We start from the raw sequence: 25,398 nt of genomic DNA, 5'->3' as shown, positions 1-25,398 counted from the left end.
GTGGGTAGTTTTTATTTTTCCTTTTCTTTTTTGTGATTTCCAGAAATACATTGTCTAGGCTTTTTTTTCCTTGGCTGTGGCTTTTGGGTAATCCGATGATTCTTAATTTATTCACACAAAATTATTTCACATAAGGATCATGGGTGGGATTCGAACCCAGTATCTTTGACTATAGAGTCAGTGTATGCTTCCCTTATAGTTTGAAAATACAGAAGGACCCACACTTACATTTCAACAAAGCATATTAGCCACCCCGTTTTTGGGTCAGACCTCTCATTTCACAATTATTACTTTCATACACTGTGAATGGCCTACTACTGACTGCTACTCATATTTCTACTGTTGCCATATTAGTAAAGTTTGGGATTGAGTTATGACCATAAACCAGAGCAGTTGGGAACTGATAGTATAGAGACTTCTTTAACTGTTGTGAGTACCGGAGTAGATAATACCATCTTTGTAATTAGCTTGTCACTATAACTCAATAGCATACATTTATAAGTTTGAAGAATTATAACTCTTTGCTGAAACACTTAAAGTGTTCTGCATTTGATTGGCTATGTTTCCATTGTATTTGCATAAGGAAATAGTCTTCATAATGATCCTCTAAGATGACATATGCTTTGTGAAATTAATCTCATCCCGGAGAGGACTGACCTATATGGAAATTGAGCATCTCCTAATTTATGTGAATTAAAAGCTTTTTTAGCCTATCCCCTAAAAACCTAGAGGTGTCATCAAATCCCTGAGGGAAACAGAAAAAGAATAACACATGACCCCTTTAGAGTCCCTTACCCAAGGATAAATATATTGCTTAAAGAATAAATTAATGATGTGAATCTTGTCATTAGTAATTATTTGATGATGGTTGTATAGTAAAACCTCTTTTAAAAAAAAAAACCCAGAATATTAAGGGGCAGCTATGTGGCACAATGGATAAAGCACCGGCCCTGATTCAGAAGGACCTGAGTTCAAATCAGATCTCACAGACACTTACTAGCTGTGTGACCCTAGCAAGTCACTTAACCCTCATTGCCCCCACAAAAAAAAGAATAATATCTATCATTATTATTAATATTACCTAATATTATCTAATACTAGCCAACTGAATACCATAACGATAGAGTAAGGATAATCATTACTAAAGACAGGTTGAGGACCAAGAGGTCATGGTGGCTTGGAATTGATTTTTTACCTTGGCTTTTCATATCCTGAGCACAGGAAATACACCATGCTGGACCCTTGTTAGGCTCTGCTTTGCCTTCCTCCAAGGAAGAGAGAAGAATGAGGAAGAAGTGAGGTGTTGAAAGAAAGGAAGCTGAGGGGAAAAGGCCGAAGAAGATGAAAGTAAAGAAGAGAGAATGAGAAGAAAGAAGAAAAAAGAGAAGATAAAAGAATAAATGGATTATGGATAATGAGGGGAAAGGCTGTAGGTCATGTCTAAAAGAGTGTTTGGCATAAAAAGAAAGGAAGTTGCAAAAAGATTATATATTCCAATCTATTTTACTCTTTATGTGTGTTTTCCTCCCACTTTGGTATGACTGAGGCATTGAATTTTTGGTTATTCTGACCACCAGACAATTTGATTTATTCTTTTTTTTAATCATGTTGATTAAATTGCCTGTCAGTATTATGATGCCACTGAGTTTGAAATTGTCAACCTACATGCCCTCTACATGGACTTACAGGAAATATAATGAAGATCTGCACTGAAACTAGCAAAATAGCTATTAGATTAATAGAATATAGATCAGTTTCATTGTTCAAACTGTTAACTAATTCCGGAGTTCATATGACATTTAAAAATAAAGCATTAGCATTTAAAGACACTATAATTAAAGTAACAATATAAGGATTGGAAGACAAATTCTCTTTGCTATCTCAAAGTTCCATGCATTAATTAGCAAATGAAAGAATGAAGGTACCATTCTTGACTATGTGTCCACTGTATTTCATAAGTAATTATCTTCCATAATGACTCTTTAAGACAGAGATGGGGCCCATGGACTCCCAAGGGGCTCATAGATAGACTTTAGGGGGTTTGTGAACTTGGATAGAAAAAAATATACATTGTTATTTTGACCAATTGATATTTAATTGGTTCACTAATTGATATTTAATATTTCCCTCAATGATGAATGTAGGCAACAAACATTATTCTGAGAAGAGTTCATAGGATTCAGAGACTGCCAAAGGGGTCCAGGACAGACAAAAAAGGTTAAGAACCCATGCTCTAAGATATGACATTATGCTTTGTGAAATCAAGTCAAGACCACAAGCATTTATTGAGCACCTGCTATGTTCCAGGCATTTGTGTTAAAGACTGGGGATGCAAAGAAAGTGAAAAACACAAAAGGATTATCTGCCTTCAAGGAGCTTACATTCTAATGGGTCAAATGATGTAAATAAAAAGATATTCATAGATTAGAAGAAAATAACCTTAATATTCCATTTGTTTCTTGATACACTTGAAAATAATGTCATGCTATAAAGTATTTGTTAGATAGGGTTAATATTCTTAGAGGATCACTTTCTTACAACCTGAGATTACTTATAAAGTTCACAGAGATGATTATGAAAGAGGAGAGCCCATTTAAAAATATTTCATCGGGCTGTTTGTTTCCTAGCTTGGCTTTGAGTGGCTGTAATATAATTCTTTTTTAAAGTGAAGTGGGGACAGCTAGGGTGCACAGTGGATAAAGGACCAGCCCTGGATTCCAGGAGCCTTCCTGATGAACAAATTACAAAGATATCCTTTACAGCTGTTACTTACATGACCATAAAAGTCTAAGTAAAGCTAATGCAAGTTGAAAAATGGGAAGCCGTAATTTCAGTGAACAGTTGTCTGTATAGTAGACATTTAATTGAAATGGTGATGAGATTTTAGTCCCTAGGACTTTGTTCTGAGATAAAATCCAGGACTCTCAACCTTAACGAACTAATACTACTGGGGGCTGCTAGGTGGCGCAGTGGATAGAGAGCTGGCTCTGGATTCAGGAGGACCTGAGTTCAAATTAGGCCTCAGACACTTGACATTTACTAGCTGTGGTGACCCTGGGCAAAGTCACTTACCCCTCATTGCCCTGCCAAAAAACAAACAAAAAAACAAAACAAAGATACTAATACTAATAGGTGCACAAGAACCCATGTAACTAAAGTTGAGAATAAGCAGGACTAATCACTCTACCCAAAAGTATAGTATAGGATGGAGCCTGGTTTGGGGCACAAAGCTTTGATTTAGAACTAAGGTTAGGGAGATGAACAAAGTAGAGGAAGATAAGAGCATTATAAAGAATTAAAAGAAGATACTCAAAAATCCAACCTGAGAAAATAATTCTATTATCACCTGTAAGCAGAGACTCTAAAGGGAAAAAAATGGACTTTCAACAGGGACTATATAAATACCTAGAAGAAATTAAGCAAAAGATAAATGGAAATCAGTGATTCCATGATGAAGACAGAAATTTTAGAACAAATTGAAAGATTGAAAATAGAAAAATGTAAGGCATCTGCTATTAAAAAATAACTGACTAGGAAAACAAGCCATGGAGATAAAATTTAAATTGACTATCTGGAAACAATAATTTTTTAAAAACCTGGAAACTATATTTTCAGAAATCATAAGCTAAAACTTTCTAGATCTATTAGAACCAGAGGACAGAATAAAAATATAAAGAATCTTCCTATTACCTCCTAAAAGGGACTTCAAAAAGAAAAATCCCAGGAATGTCATAGCCAAATCCAGACTTCCCACATCTATCTATATCTCTCTATCACTATCTCTCTACCTATCTCTCTGTCTCTCTTTCTTTCTCCTGTCTGTCCATCTATCTATCTGTCTATCAATCTATCCTGCAAACATCCAGAAAGAAATGTCCAAGTACCAAGGAATCACAGTCATGATCCTGTAAGACCTGACAGCTTCTACTATAAATGAAAGGAGACCTTGGAATACAATATTCCAAAAGGCAAAAGATAAAGGCTTAGAAGAGAATATACTCCTATGGGGAAGGGGGGAATGGATATTTAATAGAATAGAAGACTTTCAGGCATTCCTATTGAAAAGACCACAACTCAGTAGGAACTTAGAAGTGCCAACAATAAGAGTCAAGGGAAAACTAGAACAAGAAATTTATTGGAGTGGTTGGAAGTAACTGTATGATGTTGAGGGTTAACATTTAATAGGGAGAAAACCAACAAGCATTCTTTCAGATCCTTAATGCCTTCAGAATACATTGAGGGATTTAAGTAAGAATAACAAGACAACCTGCGCATGTATTGGTTCTGTTGAGGATTTAAGAGGAGAAAGAGAAGGGAAGGTAAAAGAAATACATTAATGTAGAAAATAGGAAGAAGAGGGTACAACTTGCTATTCTCATAATTTAGTGTGTGAGAAGGAAAGTATGGGGGGGCAGGGGGAATGAACATCAGAATTTTATTTATCTGAATCCAACAAGGAAGAGTTGCATGTGCGTGCGCACACACACACAGAGTCTTTAGTGTAGAAATACAAGCTAAAAGCTGGAAACATTTGGGGAATAAAATGAGGGAAGGTTAAGAGAAGGGTAATACCAGGTTTGGTATTACAAGTAAAACAAAGTACTTTATCCTGAAGAGGGATATTAGAAGAAGGAAAAAAGACAAGCAAAGAAATGGAAGATAAGGTTGGGTGAGCATCAATAGGAGAATAACTGATTAAATTAATTGTAGTATATGAATAATGGAATATTTTTGCACCATTAGAAATATAAAAAAATGTCAATTTGAGAAAACCTATTAAGTAGAAGCTCATGCAGAATGAAGCAAGTAGAAGCAGGAGAACAATTTAGACAATGACAATAACATTTAAAGAAAAATAACTTTGAAAGTCTTAAGAACTCTGATCAAAGCAATGACCAGTCAGGTTTCTATAGGTCCTATGATGAAACATGTTATCCACATCCTAAAATAGAGATGATGGGCACTATAATGGCTACTGTATGAATTTGTTTTGCTTGAACATACTTAGTTGTTGCAAAGTTTTTTTTTTTCTGTTTTGAATTGGGGAGGAGGTATTGGTAAAAAAGAAAAAATAGCAATGGTGATGCCATAAAAAAAGAACACATAAAAGAGGAGGGTCATTGAAACCTATAAAAAGCAGGTGGAAGAATACAGAAGGGTAGTTCAGAAAGGAGAACGGACAAGCATGACAGTTTTGAAAGTAACAGCTTAAGTTGATTATATATATAGATACATTAAAAAGCAAAAGAAATTCATTTTCACTTCACTCCTTATTGTGTACTACTTTCTATATGGAAATACTAATTTTTTTTGTTGTTGAAATGTTAAATTCAGAAGAGAGACATTTTGAAAAGAAAAAAAAATTAGTTAGGGTTTGCTATCGCCATATAAACTGAAGGTTACACTATAGACACCTCAGAGATTTTCTTCAGTCATTTACCTACAATTAGGATACACTGTTACCAAATAGATAGTGGTTACTTGTTGATTGCTTTATGATGTGGCTAACTGAGCTTCCCATCGTGATAGTGAATTGAATTAAAGAGTAGCCCATTTTTTGTACTCAAACTTTTTTCTTTCTATAAAAAAACAACAACTTGTCAATGCAGCAAAGCATAAATATTTATTTGCTCAGTACTCTGTGAAAATAATTATACAATTAAGGCAAGATTTAAAGAAATGGCAGCTACATAGCTGTAATTAGGTTACCTTCCCAGTAAGTCCTTTATCTTTTCAAACCCTGCTTAATTCAACCTAGATCTCCAGACTTGATTAGAACCATTATCTGTTTAATTCATGCAAATGTTAAATTTCAAATGAAAATTCAAGCCCCAAATTGATTCAAAACCCTGCTGGTTCTAGATGTAGAGAAATGTCAAATTGGTAGCAATTTTACATAATTTTCCCATTTCAGCAAACTAATAGAAGAAATTCTACTTTACTGTCATTCACAACTTATAGAATTGGCCTTGGTTTTCATGTGAGCAAGAATAATTTTTCAAATACTTATAATGTATGTGAAAACACTTTGAAAAACTGTAAAGTTATACTGAAAGGGAAGTAATTTACTTTTATTATTTCCATTGTTAAGCATCTTAGAAAAAATTAAATAAGTCCTTGGTATGTAAATTTATCTTATTTTTTCACAGGATATTTGGTCTCTTGGCTGTGTCTTATATGAGCTGTGCACATTAAGGCATCCTGTAAGTATCAGATGAATCTTAAACTACTGAGACAAAAAGAATATTAATTGTTGAAAGGAAAGAGTTTGTCTTTTTTAACAACGACAACAACAATAACTCACATTTACATAGGAAATAAAAGATTTCTGAAATGTTGACTATGCCAAGGCACCATGCTCAGCATTGGCCATTCAGGTACAATAAGGCATGGGGCATGTTTCTCAGTCCAGAAAGTCTTCCTTTCATATCCAAAGAAGGTGTTGTTTTTTTTTTAATTCCCACTTTACAACTGAAGAAGCAGAAAGAGAGCAAATGACTTGCCCAGGGTCATACAGATGATAAGCATCTGAAATTTGAACTCAGATCTTTTTAATTCAGACCCAGAGCTCTATCCACTGAGCCAGCTAGCTCCTTAAATGTCAGAATATGAGTGTGCAAAGAATGGGGAAAATATGGAAGCAGATAATAACTAATTAACATAATTATGAGGAAGTAGAGTATCAGTTTTATGTCAGTGGGGTTCTGAGTCAGCCTGTGAGCCCTGGGGATAAGTTCAGATGTGGATCTCTGGAGGATGGAGGAATGTGGAGAGCATGGATCTGAAGTTGTATGCAAGTGGAATGTGGTATCACTGCTTTGAGTTCTGAGAATGAACATAAAACTGTTTCCAGTTCTGATCCCGACAGAACAATATAATCCTTTGCAGAGACTGTGATGACAAATCTCTGCCAGGTAGGAATATCTGATTGGCCTAGTTTCTAGGCCCTGGGTCATCTCTACATAGGTATAGAGAATGCCTGGTGGGCAGGGCAAAGCTCAAGCATCTTTCTAAGTCCTGAAGCTTTGTGAGTGTGTGTGTGTGATGACTTCTCAGTCCAGCTGTTAATGCTCAAGGATCCGAACAGGTAGAAAGCACATGTACAAAATTACCATATATTTGTTGCAGGAAAAGCATGTCATGGAGCATTATTAAATAAGAATATGTGTGGGGCAGCTAGGTGTACAGTGGATAAAGCACCGGCCCTGGATTCAGGAGGACCTGAGTTCAAATCTGGCCTCAGACACTTGGACACTTGCTAGCTGTGTGACCCTGGGCAAGTCACTTAACCCTCATTGCCCCACCAAAAAAAATCAACAAACAAACAAAAAAAGAATATGTGGGCAGTAGGTAGCAATCTCTGTTATGCTCATAATTAGTGTAGCCCCCCTGGGGCAGCTATGTGGCACAGTGGATAAAGCATCCTGGATTCAAGATTCTGGCCTCAGACACTTGACACTTGCTAGCTGTGTGATCCTGGGCAAGTCACTTAACCCTCATTGCCCTAAAAAAAAATCAGTGTAGCCTTAATATAAGAGTCTGATGTCATTATGGTCACCACTGCTTGAAACATGGAAAGGATCAGAAGAATGCAATTCAACAGACTTTAATAAGTGCCTACTATGTGCAAAGTAGATGGGTATGCAAAGAAAATGAAACCCTGTCTGTACTTGGTACCTTGTACCTTAATTTCTATTGGAGGGTTATAGGATTATTCATCCTTTTATTATTTGTCTATTCATCATCTTTTATCTATTTATTTCATGAATCAATCACTAAGCAATTATTACAGATTTACTATGTCTAGGCACGTTAAATACTGGGGATATGCCACAAGGAACTTACTTTTTTTTCTCAATAGTATTTTTTTTTCTGGTTACATGAAAGATAGTTTTTAACATTTGTTTTCATAAGATTTTGAGTTCCAAATTTTTCTCCCTTCCTCCTTTCCCCACCACAAGACAGCAACCAATCTGATATTGATTATATTTGTTTTTTGTTTGTTTGTTTGTTTGTTTGGTTTTTGGTGAGGCAATTGGGTTTAGGTGACTTGCCCAGGATCACACAGCTAGCAAGTGTCAAGTGTCTGAGGCCAGATTTGAACTCAGGTCCTCCTGAATCCAGGGCTGGTGCTCTATCCACTACACCACTAGCTGCCCCAATATTGATTATATTTGTACAATCATGTCAAAACATGATTTCCACATAGTCATTGTTGTGAAAGAAGAATCAAAACAAAAGGGGAGGGGGAAGCTAGGTGGCGCAGTGGATAGAGCACCGGCCCTGGATTCAGGAGTACCTGAGTTCAAATCGGCCTCAGACACTTAACACTTTACTAGCTGTGTGACCCTGGGCAAGTCACTTAACCCCAATTGCCTCACTAAAAACAAAAAACAAAAAAACAAAAGGGGAAAACCTCTTCAAGAAAGAAAAAAAAGGTTAAAATAGTATGGTTTCAACCTGCATTCAGATCCCACAGTGGAGAGCATTTCTATCATGAGTCCTTTGGAATTGTTTTGGATCATTGTATTGCTGAGAAGAGCCAAGTCTATCATAGTTGATCATCTCACAGTGTTGCCATTACTGTGTACAATATTCTGGTTCTGCTCCCTTCACTCAGCATCAGTCCACTTAAGTCTTTCTAGGTTATTCTGAGGGATATAGTATTTATACATAAAAAGCATAATCTACGGTAATTTGAGGAAGAGAGTTGCTAAGTAGTAAGTGGGGATGGGGATGGGGGTGGGGGTGGGGATAAGGGAATTAGGGAAGGTTTTCACAGATGTGGTACCTGAGCTAAGCCTTGAAGAGGATTTTGAAAGGTAGAAATGAAGATGATGCTTATTGGACTCATAGGAGAGTGTTTTATGCAAAAAGCATGGATGTGAGAGTGTTAAATGTTATCTGAATTTCATCTAAACTCATGTTTCCTTGGTTATTATTAACTTTTTTTAAAAACAGACTTGTGAGTTAATTGTTAGATGGAAATCCTTTTCCTATGTGGATCAGTGCAATCATTGTCTTGGAGAGATTTGCAGTGAGTTCAAATGATTTGTCAAGGGTCTTTTGGCCAGTAGTTTTTCAGAGGCAGGATTTGAACTCATGACTTCCTGACTCCAAGGTCAATTCTATGACCTCCATGCCATAGTGCCTCTCACATAACTGATTCAATCTTGGAATTTCAGATTGTCCTTTGAATTTTACTTGACTTTATCACCAATTTGAATTATTAAAGTGTAATCTTCATTTCCTGCAGTGCTTTAGAAATTCTTTCTTTAACTAGAGCCACAGCTTCCTCTCTTTGACCTCCAGCTCAGCCACCATAAGGGCCCTTTAAACAAAACTACTTAATTACCAGTTTTCTCTCATCCCTAAGGGAAAGTTTAAGCTGGGCCGATGAGAGGTAAAGACACAGCAACAACAAAAAAAGACACAGCAACAAGAATTCCAATTAATTCATATCTGTTTTAAGAGGTGATAAATAATGTTAACTATAAAAAAATGAGATGAATTTTTGTGTTTTGAGTGATATTGTAACTTATTAATCAGTCTCAAACAATTTAGAATAATGCTATGTATTTATGTGTATATTAAAAGAGATGAGTTAGGGGCAGCTAGGTGGTGCAGTGGATAAAGCACAGGCCCTGAATTCAGGAGGCCCTGAATTCAGGAGGACCTGAGTTCAAATGCGGCCTCAGACACTTTGACACTTGCTAGCTGTGTGACCCTGGGCAAGTCACTTAACCCCCATTGCCCTGAAAAAACAAAAAACAAAAACACAACAAAAAAAGAGAATGAGTTAGACAGCGATCAAGTATATAACTTCACAGAATAGCTTCACTATTTGGGTAGAAATCTTAATCCCATAAGAACATTTTCAAATGTTAAATATGACCGTGGGCAAGTCAAGTCATCTCCTTAGTCCTGAGTTTTCCCATAAATAAAATGAAAAGAGGTTGGATTAGAGGATATCTAAATTCCCTTCCAGCTGAAAAATCTATGATTCTCTGATCTCTATGGCTTCTATGAAGAAATCTGCCCACCTGTAGATGGGCATGCCTATTAACCAGTGGTTACACTGACCTTGCCCATAATGGAGGACTACCATTTAGGAATATTCATTCTGCCTTGAAATAAACAGAATGAACAAACCCCTTCCCAAATGGGAACTAGTTTGCCTGCCCCCTTTTTGCTGCCTAAAGTCATCAAAGCCAGCTTGTCAAATCCAAAATCTCTCCGAAGGACCTTATAATGAGCTCATTACTTAGTGATTTTGCTTTCATTATAATATCCTTCTATTAAAGTATGTTTATACTCCAGCTGATTTTGATTGCTTCTTAGTCTCTGGACTCAGGCAAGGTCAATAGCAGCACCTAACTTCGAATGGATAATATTTTCATTTATCTTTATGAGGTGAAAATGACCGTTATTTTTGTGTATCACCTGATAGCAATTGAAAGCAGTGTAGGGAATGGAAAGAATTTGAATTTGGAATCAGAAGACTTGGGTTCAGAGCCCCACTGTGTCACTGAGCTGTGTGAATGTGAGCAAATCATTCATGTCTCTGGCCCTCAATTTCTTCCTTTGTAAAATTATTATGTTAGATTAGATGGCTTCTAAAAGTCCCTTCAAGTTCCAAATCTATGACTGGGGGATCCATGCAGCAATACCTATGATCAGTGTAAATGACAGAGCTGACCTTATGCTGGCATGACATATCCTCTCAGTCCCGGTACATTACTTAAGCTGTTGGTGGTGGTGGTCCTTTGTTTTCGAAGAGGACGGGATGTCTAAACTTGTGCATTGTGGGGACCATTTTTTAACTGGGGAGTGCTAGCTAAGCGCTCGCCGCAATATTGGGGCAAGGAAGGAAACCGGCAGCCTCCCTCAAAACAGAACAAGATTTATTTTAACAAGAACGAACTTAAAAAAAAAAAAAACACAAACAGGATCAGTAGGATCAAGGGAAAGGAAATAAAAATGGGGAAAGGGAAATGATAATACCTGAAAAATACCACCGCCCAGGAATCAGCTGAAAATATGCAGCAAAACGCCAGTCGCTCTCCAGCTTCCACCTAGAATGCCCAATTCTCCTCCCCCAAACCTAGAAATATACCCCACACAGCCCCAGCCAATGGGAGGCCGCTCTGACAGTCACATGACTGCCCTCACTAGGCTTCCAATCATTATAATTTGCCAGGCCCTTGTAGGCGTCAGCTAGTGGTGATTGAGGTGAAGTGCCAGAGCCCTGCAACCGCTACAACCAGTGGGTGGAGCAACCGTGCGTTTTGCGGAGCCCCAGGCCAGTGCCGCTGAGGCATAAAAACCACAAATAACAATTAATTCTTTAACAGTAGCATGAATTAGATTTAAGTGAGGCAGATGTTGCACAAGTCAGCTGCCTCACTCTCTCTTCCTTAGTTATCAAAGTCCATTGTCCAAAACCAAAGTCAGTATGACTGGCAATGGTTAATCTGTTGACTGACTGATGAATGCATGGCATAAGTTATGTCATAAGGCATTCAAGGGCTCTGAAACTTGGTGGGGAAATCATCTTTATTTTACTTAATCTTTAAGTAAAATATGAGAACTTTCTTCAATTATTTTATTTATTTATTTATTTTTAGTGGGGCAGTGGGGTAAGTGACTTGCCCAGGCTCACATAGCTACCCCATGCTAAGTGTCTGAGGCCGGTGGGTTTGAACTCAGGGACTCCAGACTCCAGGGCCATGCTCTATCCACTGTGCTACCTAGCTGCCCTCTTCTATTATTTTAAAACATGATTCTGAGATTTCATCAGCCCCCAAAGGGGTCCATGAGTCACATGGAGTAGTTAACATGAGAAGTTAAGAATCCCCCAACTAAAAAATACTGTGGGGTAAGAGAAAAGAGAAAGAGAAATCTGTATGATTACAGTGGCATTATTTTGATTTCAATAGGAGTTCCTGTAGTTAAAAATGACAGAATGTCAGCATAGCGCTTTCATCATGACTCTACAGGTAGAGATGGTTCCATAAAGCAGATGATTTCTAATGGACATATTCAAAATATGCACAATAATATCAGCTGATTATAAAAATTTGAATTTAACGGCAATATTTGTAATAGAAACAAAAGAACAATCCTCTACTTCCTAATACATAGATTTCAATTCTCCATTGGTGGTGGGGTTGGCCCAGATGAAGATCCCCGCCTTTCTATGTCTGTAGAAGACAATAGTAATAATAATTTGGGGCAGCTTAGGTGGCATAAATGATAGAGTACTGGACTTGGAATCAGAAGATTCATCTTCATGAGTTTCAAAATCTGGGCCTCAGACACACTGTGTTACCCAGGGCAAGTTGTTTAACCCTGGTTTGTCTCAGTTTTCCATATCTTGTAAAATAAGATGAAGAAGGAAATGGCCAAAAAAAACCCCAAATGGGACAACACAGAGTTGGACATGACTGAAAACAAATGAATAAAGTAATAGCAATAATTACATATAAACATATAATAATACACATACAACTAATATATAAAGATAACAAATGCATATTGATAATACATAAATGTATAATAATACATAAATAGAATCATGATGATATAGGTAGCTAGAAATGAAATACCGATTTTATGTTTGTAAAACACTTTATAAACATTATCTCATTTTATTCTCATAATAACCCTGGGAGCTAGGTGCTAATATTATTCTTATTTTACACATGAGTGAAACTGAGGCAAACAGAGCCTTGCTTGCTTCAGGATCATACAGCTCATAAATGTCTGAGGCCAAATTTGAACTCAAATCTTCCTGGTTCCAAGTCCCAGCACTCCATCCATTGCAACTGCCTACATCCCAACCTTCTTGAGCTTTTTTTGCCCAAAAAAAAAAAAAAAGTAAAGTAAAAAAAGCTTGATAGCCAACCTGGTGACGAGCCTCTGACTTTAGTTAGACCCATTTCTAGATGACAGACATAGAGTCTAGCAGCCATCTGAGAAGCCCATGTATCTTCAGAGGACCGGTCATAGTTATGCTCTGCTGGTTTAGTATCAGTTTCCCAGGATCACTTAACCAGTACTTGTTGTTGTTGTTTGTCCTTCAGTCTCTAGGATGCCATGCTTAGGACCTCACCTTCCTGGACCAGTCACCCTGATTTTTTTTTGGGGGGGGAGGCAGTGAGGGTTAAGTGACTCGCCCAGGTTCACACAGCTAGTAAGTGTCAAGTTATCTGAGGTCAAATTTGAATTCAGGTCCTCCTGAATCCAGAGACAGTGCTTTATCCACTGCACCACCTAGCTGCCCTGTCCTTCATTCTCAAAGAGGACATGGACATCAGGGTGATGTCATGACTTGCAATGAATTAGATTTAAGTGAGAGAGGGCTGTGCAAGGTCACCAACCTTACTCTCTCCTCCAGAGCTATTTGGGTCCAGTGGCAAGATTTACAAGATGACTGGAGATGGCCTTGAATGTTTAAGGGCAAATGAAGGTTAAATAACTTTTTCCAGGGTTACACAGTGTGAGATTTTCAAGGTCCCTCTCAGTGGAGAGGGTCACAGGAAATCTCACAGTTATAATAGCACTAACTAGAGACCAGAGGCTTCTTCCATTTACTAGTCTGGGAGATAAATTAAGGGAAAGGTTTAAAGAGGGGAGATAATGCTCAAGGTATCCAATTTTAAATCTCACAACAGCTTGTGTCTAGAGGTCAGATTTGAAAATAGGTCCTCACATCCTCAGGACCAGCGCTTTATCCACTACACCACCAAGGCACCAGAATGTGGTATTATAGCCTTGATATCGATGATTAAAAATAGTGATTATGATTTGGTTTCATATGTTTCCATGGTCCAAGAATCATTGCCTAGTGGTTAAACTTGTCAGTGATGTTCTTTCTTTATAGTTAGCTAAGCTGGTCCTCAGCATATAATAATAAATTATTATTATTATTATTCTTTGCATTTATTTGGTGATTTAAGGTTTGCAAAACACCTGATGCACATGACAACATTTGTATCTTCACAACAATCCAGTGAGGTTAGGGGTTAATTGTTACCCTTGTTTTACAGAAGGAGAAACAAAGGCAAGAGAGTGACTTGCCCAGTGATGTTCAGTTGTTCAGTTCTATCTGACTCTTTGTGACCCCACGGACGCATCATACTCCAGGCCTTTCTATCCTCCTTTATCCCTCAAAGTCTGTCCAAGTTCCTATTTCTTGTTTCCTTGACACCATCTCACCCTCTCCATCTCATATCCATCTCACCCCCTCATGTCTCCTTTTCTCTGGCCTTCCATCTTTCCCTACATCAGGGTTTTTTATGAGTTCCCTCTTCTCATTATGTGGACCAAACTATTGAAGCTTCAATTTCAGTATTTGATCTTAGCAGTAAATAGTCTGAATTATTCTTTAAGTATTGTCTGATTTGAACTTCTTGCTTTCCAAGGGACTCTCAGAAGTCATCTCCAGCTCCACAATTTGAGAAGTGTCGATTCTGTAGCTCTCAACTTTCCTTATAGTCTATGTTTCCACAGCCATACATACATTACTACTGGAAAAACCGTAGCTTTGACTCCAGACCATTTGTCAGCAAGGGGAATGTCCTCCTTTTTAGTGCGCTGTCCAGATGGGCCCATAGTTTTCCTTCCAAGGAGCAAGTGTCTTTTATTTCATGGTTGCAGTTGCCATCTGCAGTGATCTTTGGCTCAAGAATATAAGATCTGACACTGCTTCCATTTCTTCTCACTCTATTTGCCAGGAAGTGATGGGACCAGTTGCCAAGATTTTAGGGTTTGGGTTTTTTTTTTTATGTTAAGCTTCAAGCCAGTGTTTACATTCTCCTCTTTCACCTTTCTTAAGGCCTCTTAATCCCGTTTTCACTTTCTGCCCAGGATCATAGAGCCAGAGTAAAAATCTTGAGCCTGGATTTGAACTCAGCCTTACTGATTCCGTCTACTGTGCCACTTAGCTGCCTCAGATTATTAGGCACTGTCAGTAAAATAATTCCTTTGGGGGGGGGGGATGAAGGTTAAGTGGACTTGCCTAGGGTCACACAGCTAGTAAGTGTCAAGTTCCGAGCCGGATTTGAACTCAGGTCCTCCTGAATCCAGGGCCGGTGCTTTATCCCTGTGCCACCTAGCTGCCCCCAGTTAAAATAATTCTTGAAGCCTTTCCAACTTAGGTAAAACCTTCAAGTGCTTGTGCTGTCCTGGCATAACCTTTGAAGACCTAGGACTCCTTCTATACTGATTCACGCTGGTAAAAAGAATACCTCCATTGTTGATATCACAGCTCCATTGAAATATCCAAGTCATGTAGTGATAATAATAGAGTAATTAATTATATATATATAGTTATTGCATGTAGCTACATAATAATATGGTTCTTTTTAGAAATAATCTATATTTATGTACCTATGGAAAATATACTTTTTCTTACCATCATTTATTCTCTGATCTTTTAGTTTGAAGGTACCAATTTACACCAGCTGGTGCTCAAGATTTGTCAAGCACGTTTTGACCCCATCTCTCCAAAGTTTTCTTCTGACCTTCAGACTCTACTAACTCAGCTTTTTAAAATACCTCCTCGAAATCGCCCATCAATTAATTCCATCCTGAAAAAGCCTTTCTTGGAGAAGCTCATTGCCAAATATTTGACTCCTGCGGTGAGTTTCTTGGCCAGACTCCTTGGGGTTTGACCAGTGTTTTGATAAACTCTCTGAGATACTCACATGTTATGTGTTTTACTTTTAGGTAATGCAGGAAGAATTCAGTCATACACTAATCCATAGAAAGAGACCACCAGCAGCAAGACCTGTAACTAACCTAGCCCAAGGTAAGAGTTTTTTAATTGGTTTTTTTTTGCAGGGCAATGAGGGTTAAGTGACTTACCCAGGGTCACACAGCTAGTAAGTGTCAAGTGTCTGAGGCCAAACTTGAACTCAGGTCCTCTTGAATCCAGGGCCAGTGCTTTATCCACTGCGGCACCTAGCTGCCCCAAGGTAGAGTTTTTTTAAGTTCACAGTTACCATATAGCAATTTAATAAGGGTTTTCTGCAGATGATACTCTGCTAAGTGGTACAGTCTAGGAGTTACTGAGCTAAAATATATTGCTCTTGCTTTATGGAGCTTAAAGAAATAACTCACATTAATACAGCACTTTAAGCTAGTACGTTGTACTTTGACACTTCAATGACCTTCCTGGTCTGGCCACTTCCTACCTTTTCCATCTTCTTGCACCTTCCTCCCCGCAATAGACTTTGCAATCCAGCGATATGGCCTCCGTGCTGTTTTCTCACACAAGATACTCCATCTCCTGATCCTAGTGTTTTCTCTGGCTGTCCCCCATGCATGCAAGGCTCTCCCTCCTCATCTCCAACTCCCATTTTTCCTGGTTTCTTCAAGTCTCAGCTAAAATCCTGTAGTCTTCAACAAACCTTTCCTGAGCCTCTTTAATCTACTTCCAATGTGTCCTGTATATGTCTTGTTTACCTATGATTGTTTGCAGGTGCAACTCGGTGGTGCAGTGGATAGAGCACTTGGCCTTGAAAGTTGGGAGGACCTGAGTTCAAATCTCACCTCAGACACTTACTAGCTGTGTGACCCTGGGCAAGTCACTTAATCCCAAGTACCTCAACATCTGGGCCATCTCCAGTCGTCCTGATGTACATCTAACCACTGCACCCAGATGGCCTGGTAGGAGAGAGTGAGGTTGGTGACTTTGCACAGCCCTCCCTCATTAAATCCAATTCATCACGAGTCATGATAACACCCTGAGTCATGTCCTTTTTGAGAAGAAGGACAGGGCAGCTAGGGGAGCAGTGGATAGAGTATTGACTAAGAGCAGGAGGACCTGAGTTCAAATACAGCCTCAGACACTTGACACTTACTAGCTGTGTGACCCTGGGCAAGTCACTTAACCCAATTGCCTCACACAAAAAAAAAAAAAAAAGAAAAGAGAATGAAGGACAAACAACAACAATAACAATTAGAGGAGAAGTTGGTTTTCCCCTCTTTTTTGAATCCTCAGAACTTAGCAGTTTCTGGTATATAGTAAAGTGATTAATAAATGCTTGCTGATGTGACACTTTGAGGTACTAGATAGTACAAGAATTATTATACCCATTGGCAAGTAAATAAATTGAAGTTCTGAGAGTTTTTAAGTGACTTGTGGGCCAGGGCCATAAAAATTGTTATTTTTGTGTCAAAGACTCTCTCATAATGGATTGTAGCATTAGAACCTGAAGGGGACTTAGGAAGTCACCTAGTCTAACTCTCTTTTGAACATGAAGAAACTGAGGCCCAGAGAAGTTAAGGATTTGTCCAGTAGTAGAGCGGGGATTTGAATACAGGTCTTCTTTCATTGTACCTTATTATCTGTAACATATTTTGGATGATTTTCTCATTCTTTCGGTCTTACTTCCCACACAGGAAAACAGGGGAGGTGGGATGGTATTGCATGGTACTTTGTGGCATACTTAAATGAATTCCCAAAGTGTAATTAGGCAACTTATGCTATTATAGAAGAAATTATCAATTATTTCATTGACTCATTTTACCCACACCCAGAGTTTCCTTTGGGAAAACTTGGAATATAGCTGTTGTCTAGGTGGTTGAAGGCATGGAATTCCTATGCAAGCACTCAGGCTAACAATATCATGTACAAGACAGTCTTCATTTAATCTCTCAGAAAATCATAAAGGCATCTATAACAATCTAGACATTCTCTTTCTGTCTGGTGAGTCTTACTTTCCACTAGGAAAATTCTTAGGTCTCTAGTCTCATATGGGCCATTCTAAGGGTTTAGACTCCTCTAGGAAATAAACTTGGGATGGATAAAGAAGCAACCCCTTTCCATCGGACCTGCGCTGTTCCCATAACTGGGTAGTGACTGTGGAAGGCAAAGTCAAGACCAAGAGGCTCTCCTCCTAGGACCAGCCCTTCTTAAGGTGTGTGTGTGTGTGTGTGTGTGTGTGTTGTGTGTGTGTGTGTGTGTGTGTGTGTCTGTGGTCCCTTTTGGCAGCTGTGAAGATGTACAGGCTTCACCCTTTAGGGACCGTTCCACTTCTTGCCTCTACCTTCATACAAGCTACCTGCCCCCAAACCTAGAATGTACTCCCTCCTCACCTCCACCTCTAAGAACCCTCCCCATATCAAAGCTCAGCTAAGTGTCACCTTCTAGAGAAGACCTTTCCCCATCTCAGCCTTGGCATCCTCCCTCACTAACTACCTTGTATTTACTTCATGTGTATTTTATATTTACTTAGGCATATAAGTTATTTCCCCTGTTAAGGGGAGGTGCTGTTTTATTTGTGTCCCCAACACATACAATAGTGCTTGACACACAGTAAGTAATTATGCTGATTGATTGATTGCTTGATTACAGGTCTTTTCTGACAGGTATTTATGATCCATGAGTCTGAATCTAGGTCTTTTTATCCTACCGCATTCTATTAATATTCTGAAATTTCTGTGTGGAAAAGACACTAGAAAAATATCCAACATTAATATTTTTAGAGTATAAAATTAAAGGACTTTTGTAGAAGAGTGTGGCAAAGGAGGGTGTGAGGTATTACATATTTAGTCAAGTTTAGAGGGTTAGGGAGAAGACTTAGCAACCATTCTCTCTCCTGTCTCTGTCCTCTCTCTGTTTGTGTGTGTGTGTGTGTGTGTGTGTGTTTTTAAGAACAGGAAGAGGGTATGACCTGAGAGAAAATACAGAGACAGGGATAGGATGTTGGAATGGAATAACATTGAGTAAATTATTCTGGAGTGAGCACAAAAGATAAACTGGAGAACATCAAAGCAAAGAAAAGGAAGATCACCCTCTTGGGCAGGCCTATGGAACAATGGGTTAAAGGACTTTGCAGCTGAGGTAGAAAAATGTTGGACCTTTTTCGTAGCAAGATAGCCACTTATAGGAAAACATTTACAATGTGCCCTAAAAAGGGGCCTTGTCATTTTTAGTAAACTTTTCACAAGTACTTTGCCCCTGGAAAGGGTTAATAAATGTTGAAATGATCAGCTGAGAAGACAGCTTTAGCAAGGTCACAAAGGATTGATTGTGGTGGTAACGATTGACTATGAGGGAGAAGGACTCAAGAAGAAGCAGTTTTCTTTGGTTCAAGCAGGAGATAATTAAGACCTTTGGTTATTCAATTAGAAAGGAGAGTAAATGCTGGAGATATTGTGAAAGAGAAAGTAGTGGGAAGCCTCTTAGCCTGAAAGTAGAAGAGTTGTAAGGGCAGTAATGAAGTAGCAAACTGGATGTGGAGAATGGCTGGTATCCCAGAGAGTTGAGTCAAGGCTGATGCTAAAGTCAGTGATGTGGTGGTGATGTTCTCTGCAGTAGAGAAATGAAGCAGAAGGAAAGTCATGGGGGAAATCATTATCTCCGTCTTTCTTTGACAGTCTTCATTTGAGTTAACATTAGGAAATCTAGTTCAAACTATCCTGAAGACAGACTCCCTTGTCTGACTAGTTTGAATGGGGAACATTTTAGGGGTGGCCAAGTAGAGGAGTTAACAGCGCCATTAAAAAAAATTAGGGATTAGAGGGAAGAGGGGACCAAAGACAGCTTGGATATAATAGGCAAATAAAGATAGATGCCTAGGGAAATATAGGTTTTAAAATAACAGTTCTCCCTGAATTATTGCTATTGGCAATGTTAATTGAGAGAAACTTTTCTAATGACAATAACTCATTTGTATAATGTTTTAAGCCTTGTCGGTTGCTTTCCTCCAAAGGACCCCATGAGGAAGGTAGTAGTATTGTCACTGTATTACAGAAACCTGGAGACAAGCTCGTCTGTGCACAGTTTAGAGATGAACTGGGATCTGCCAGTTCTCCTCACTGCTCATCCCAAGCTGTTATAGGCTATGGGGGTGGAATTAGCAAGCAAGTCCCAAAACCAGCTTTTACGAGGGTCTGTACCTGCATGCCCTCCCGTGCCACACACGTGCCTACCATGATTTTCATGGAGAAAGAGATCTATGACGAAAGCCACAAGACACAGGCAGGCCACCCTCCAAGCATCTCACTCTTTTCTCTCGGGTCCTTTGATAATGCTGAAGGCTTTCAGCCAATTATTCCACTTACCTGTACTTGCCACCCACCCTCTATTCTCTGATAATGCCCACTACATTGAGGCCTCTCATCTGCTTCTCTCTTAGACCTGCTGCTCTTCTCTTGAGCCACAACTGTATTCATTCACAACTATTGACTCTTAGGCTGAATTGTAAGCTGTTGGGAGCTATGTGAATTTCTACAGTCACTGCCTCAACCACTCCTTCTCCTTTCATCCTACCCCACTCACGGCGTTCGGATGATACTCCTCTAACCAATCAGTTGGTTTTGTTGTTTTTGTTGTTCATTTATTTCATTTGTGTTTTCTTGGCAAATATACTGGAGTGGTTTGTCATTTCCTTCTCTGGCTCATTTTACAGATGAGGAAACTGAAGGAAACAGGGTTAAGTGACTTTCCCAGAGTTGCACAGCTAGTAAATGTCTGAGGTCAGATTTGAATGCAGGAAGATGAGTCTTCCTGACTTTATAGCTGAGAGATAGAGTTTCTTGTTTGAGGAACAGCAAGGAGGCCAAGTATCATTGGATTGAAGAGCACTTGTGAGAGGTAGGAAGGGGAAGGATATAAAACAGAAAAAAAATGGAAAGGAGGACAAGGGAGTATAGGTTATAAAGGGCTTGAATGCAAAACAGAGGGTTTTATATTTGATCCTGAAGGTGATAGGGAACCACTGGAGTTTACCGAGTAGGGGTAGTGATGACATGGCTAACTTTCACTTTAGGAGAATCACTTTGGAGGCTGAGTAGAGGATGGATTTGAGTGGGGAGAGATTTGTGGTAGGCAAACCAACCAGAAGGCTATGGCAATAGTCCAGGCATGAGAAGATAAGGGCTTATACCAGGTGTTGGCAGCATCAGAGGAGAGAAGGGATATATTTGAGAGATATTACAAAGGTAAAATCAACAAGCCTTGCCAACAGATTGGATGTAGGAGGGTTGAGAGAGGAGTCAAGGAAGACATCTAGGTTGTGAGTCTGTGGGCCTGGGAGGATAGACAGTGATGCCCTCAACAGAAACAGGAAAGTTTGGAAGGGGGCATTGTTAATGGGGATAGATTTTATGTGAAGTCTTAGATATGTTGAGTTTAAGATGTCTATAGGACATTGAACTTGAGATATCTAATAGGCAATAGCAGAGAGATTAAGGCTAGATAAGTACATCTGAGAATCATCTGCATAGAAATAATAATTAAATCCATAGGAGCCACAGATAATCATCAAGTAAAATAGTAAAGAGGGAGAAGAGAAGAGAGCCCAGGACAGAGCTGTGTAGGACACCCACAGTTGGTAGGCATGACCTAGATAAAGATCCAGCAAAGGAGACTAAGGATAAACAGTTAGATAGGTAAGACAACCAGGAGAGTGTCCCCAAAACCTAGAAAGAGAGAACCTCAAGAGGGTGATGAACAGTGTCAAAAGCTACCTGGAGGTCAAGAAGGATGAGGATTGAGAAAAGAACATTCTATTAGACCATTCAAGAGCTTGTTGGTAACTTGAGAGGAAGCAATTTTGATTGAATAATGTAGTCCAAAGCCTGACTAAAGACCGATAAAAAGAGAATGGGAGGAGAGGAAGTGGAGGCACCTGCTGAAGATGGCCTTCTCAAGCAGTTCGGCCACAAGAGGCAGGAGAGATATGGGACAGTAATTAGTGCGGAATGGATGGATCAAGTGAGGTTTGTTTGGGGTTTTGTTTTTGAGAATGGGGGGACATAGGGGCAGCTAGGTGGCGCAGTGGATAGAGCACCGGCCCTGGAGTCAGGAGGACCTGAGTTCAAATCCGGCCTCAGACACTTAACACTTACTAGCTGTGTGACCCTGGGCAAGTCACAACCCCAATTGCCTCACTAAAAAAAAAAAAAGAAAAGAAAAAAAGAGAATGGGGGGACATAGAAATGTTTGTAGGCAGTAGAGAAGTAGTCATCAGGGAGATAGTGGGGATTACAGATGAGGCAACCTGCAGGAGGAGACAGGATGGAATGAGATTGCTTGTGCAGGAAAAGGAGTTGTCCTTGACAAGGAGAAAGGCAATAATGTTATGTGTCTAACTTTCTTAGCGCTCCCATGTCTCAAGATCCTGAAATTCAACAGATTCCTGCCAGAGTGCTAATAAAAAACAGTAACTACTAGAGAGCCTTAGGCAGAAGTAAAGTTGACAGTGACTTCTGGCTTCCCCCTTTCTGTGCTGCTGATTATAGTCTGTGTCTTGCCTCATAATGATTTCAATCATTAATACTTTATCCTGGGGCTGGGGGGGAGGGGGAAAGGTGGGGGGAGGATGGCCTTAAAAGAATATACTCTCAGCCGTACCAAATCTTTACTATTAAAGCGGCAGTCATCAAAACTATTTGGTACTGGCTAAGAAATAGCGTGGTGGATCAATGGAATAGGTTAGGCACAGGAGACACAGTAGTAAATGACTATAGTAATCTACTGTTTGATAAACCCAAAGACTCCAGTTCTGGGATAGGAACTCAGTATTTGACAAAAACTGCTGAGAAAAGTGGAAGAGAGTATGGCAGAAACTAGGCATAGACCAACATCTTACACCTTATACTAAAATAAGATAAAAATGGGTACGTGATTTAGACGTAAAGGGTGATGCCCGAGGTAAATTAGGAGAGGAATAGTTTACCTCTTAGATCTATGGAGAGAAAAACAATTTATGTCCAAACAAGAGATAGAGAATATTTTTTTGTTTTTGTTTTTTTAGGAATTTAGGAATTGGCAGTTTATTCTCTCTTTTTTTTTTTTGTAATTAACATTTTTATTTATAGTTTTGGGCTCTAATTTTTATCCCTCTTTCCCTCCCTACCCTCTCCCCTCCCTGAGGGGGCAAACAATAAGATATGGGTTATACATGTATGATTAAGTAAAACAATACCATGTTTGTCATTTTGTACAATAACTTTATTTAAAAATGAAAGAAAGTGAAAAAATAGCATGCTTCAGTCTGTTCCATCAATATCAGTTCTTTCTTTCTTCTTCTTTTTTTTTTTTTTTTTTGGTAAGGCAATTGGGGTTAAGTGACTTGCCCAGGGTCACACAGCTAGTAAGTATTAAGTGTCTGAGGCTGGATTTGAACTCAGGTCCTCCTGAATCCAAGACTGGTGCTTTATCCACTGCGCTACCTAGCTGCCCCAATATCAGTTCTTTCTTTGGAGGTGGATAGTATGTTTCATCAATAATCCTTTGGGATTGTCTTGGATCATCATATTGTTGAGAATAGTCAAGTCATTCACAGTTCTTCATCAAAATATATTGATGTCTCTGTGCACAATGTTCTCTTGGTTCTTCTGTTCAGTTCACTATACATCATTTTATACATATCTTTCCAGGCCTTTCTGAAGTCATCCTACTTGTCATTTCTTATAGCACAATAATATCCCATCACCATCATATAACACTGTTTGTTTAGCCATTCTCCAATTGATGGACATTCCTTTGATTGATAGGCATTCCTTTGGGTCTTAGGATCCAACTTGAATCTATGCAGGCCCAGAGACCTGGGCAGGGAGAGGCCTTGGCCAGAGGTGACATTTTCCCAAACACATTGTATGGTTCAAACTGTACTACTTTCTGTTTCTCACATATGACATACTATTTCATACCTTTGTGTTTTTGCAGAGACTGCCCTCATATCTGCAGTACTAGTAGTAGTAGTAGTAGTAGTAGTAGTGATGGTGGCAGTGGTGGTGATAATAGTAGTAGTAGTGGTGGTGGTGGTGGTAGTAGTAACAATAGCTCATATTTATATAGTAATTTCAGATCTGCCAAGTTCTTTAATATATTGTATCTTTTGATCTGCACAACAACCTTGTGAGGTAGGTGCCCCGTTTTATTGATTAGGAAACTGAAGTAGAGGAAAGTGAAGCTTTCAGCCCAGAGTCACATTGATAGCAAGTATCTGTGACAGAATTTGAACTTCAGTCATCCTTCAAGGCTCAACTTAAGTGTTACTTCCTACTATAAAATAAGAACTTCAGGTCTGTTGGGTTTTTAATAGTTTACCATTAGTAAAAAGGCTATGTATAGATAAGACATTTCTACCTTGAAATATGATAAAAAGGTGTTTTCTTATGGGAAACTACTGCTTTCAGATGGGTGACCATGTGTTTGCGTAACTTGCTTGTGTATCTTTTGTAAATCAATTATCTGCTCATATTTTGCTGCTTTTCTTGACAGAATTTTTTATGGTGGGTATTCTTTTTGTGTGGGTTGTACTAGATGACCTCAGAGGTCCCTCCCAGCTCTCAAACTCTATGATTTTTAAAAAATATTCTAAACAACAATTGCTATATCTCACTTTCTACCTTTCAGTCAATTCTTATCACTCTCATTTGTTTTTTCTAAAGAAATAGAGAATATTATGAAACACAAGATGGATGATTTTGATTACATTAAATGAAAAAGTTTCTGTACAAACAGAAGTAATGCAGCCAAATTAGAAGAGAGGCAGAAAGCTGGGAAGCTATCTTTACAGGCAGTATTTCTGATAAAGGCCTCATTTCTAAAATATATAGGGAACTAAATCAAATTTACAAGAATCCAAGTCATTTCCCAACTGAAAAATGGTCAAAGGATATGAACAGGCAGTTTTCTGATGAAGAAATCACAGCTATCTATTGCCACATGAAAAAATCCCCTAAATTACTATTGATTAGAGAAATGCAAATTAAAACAACTCTGAGGTACCACCTGACACCTATCAGATTGGCTAATATGACAAAAAAGGAAAATAATAAATGTTGGAGAAGCTGTGGAAAAATTGGAACATTAATGCATTGTTGGTGGAGCTGTGAACTGAACTGTAACGATTGGAATGACGCCACCTTCTGGAGACTTACTGTAGAAGAGTTCCTCCCATGAAGCGAAGGTCTTTGAGGGCAAGACCAGGAGTCTTTTCTTTGGCGTCAGGAAGTGACGCGGGCTAGTGGGAGGAGGAAGGAAGAGACTGGCGATCAGTCTCGCTTTCTTTCCTCTGGACTCTGGTGGAGAGTGGAGCTAGAAATGTGCTCTCCCTTTAATAGATAGGAATCTAGGCCTTTCTCTCTCTTTACCAAATTCTTATTCTCCTTAATAAATGCTTAAAAGTCTAACTCTTGCTAAAGCTTATAATTTATTGGCGACCACTCATTAGATATTGTAGACAGTTTAGCTAGAATTTTAGCCCTTAACAGATCCAACCATTCTGGAGAGCAATTTGGAGCTATGCCCAAAGGACTATGGGACTGTTCATACCCTTTGACCCGGTAATACCACTACTAGGTCTGTATCCCAAAGAGATCATAGAAGAGGGAAAAAGACCCACATGTACAAAAAATATTTATAGCAGCTCT

At 38.9% G+C, this 25,398-nt stretch overlaps 1 protein-coding gene across 1 annotated transcript in view; it reads left to right on the top strand.

Annotated features, from left to right (window-relative positions):
• NEK5 (NIMA related kinase 5) overlaps window positions 1–25,398 on the top strand; it is a 116,409-nt gene that overhangs the window by 23,148 nt on the left and 67,863 nt on the right. Inside the window, 3 exon segments of the mRNA XM_043997635.1 lie at window positions 6,150–6,203; window positions 15,444–15,644; window positions 15,733–15,814. Of these exon segments, the coding sequence (XP_043853570.1) occupies window positions 6,150–6,203; window positions 15,444–15,644; window positions 15,733–15,814 (337 nt within the window).

This window comes from Dromiciops gliroides, chromosome 3 (genome assembly GCF_019393635.1).
Source record: "Dromiciops gliroides isolate mDroGli1 chromosome 3, mDroGli1.pri, whole genome shotgun sequence".
Classification (NCBI taxonomy): Eukaryota; Metazoa; Chordata; class Mammalia; order Microbiotheria; family Microbiotheriidae; genus Dromiciops; species Dromiciops gliroides.
The sequence above is the reverse complement of the archived record's forward strand: the minus strand, read 5'-3'. Positions and strand labels throughout refer to the sequence as shown.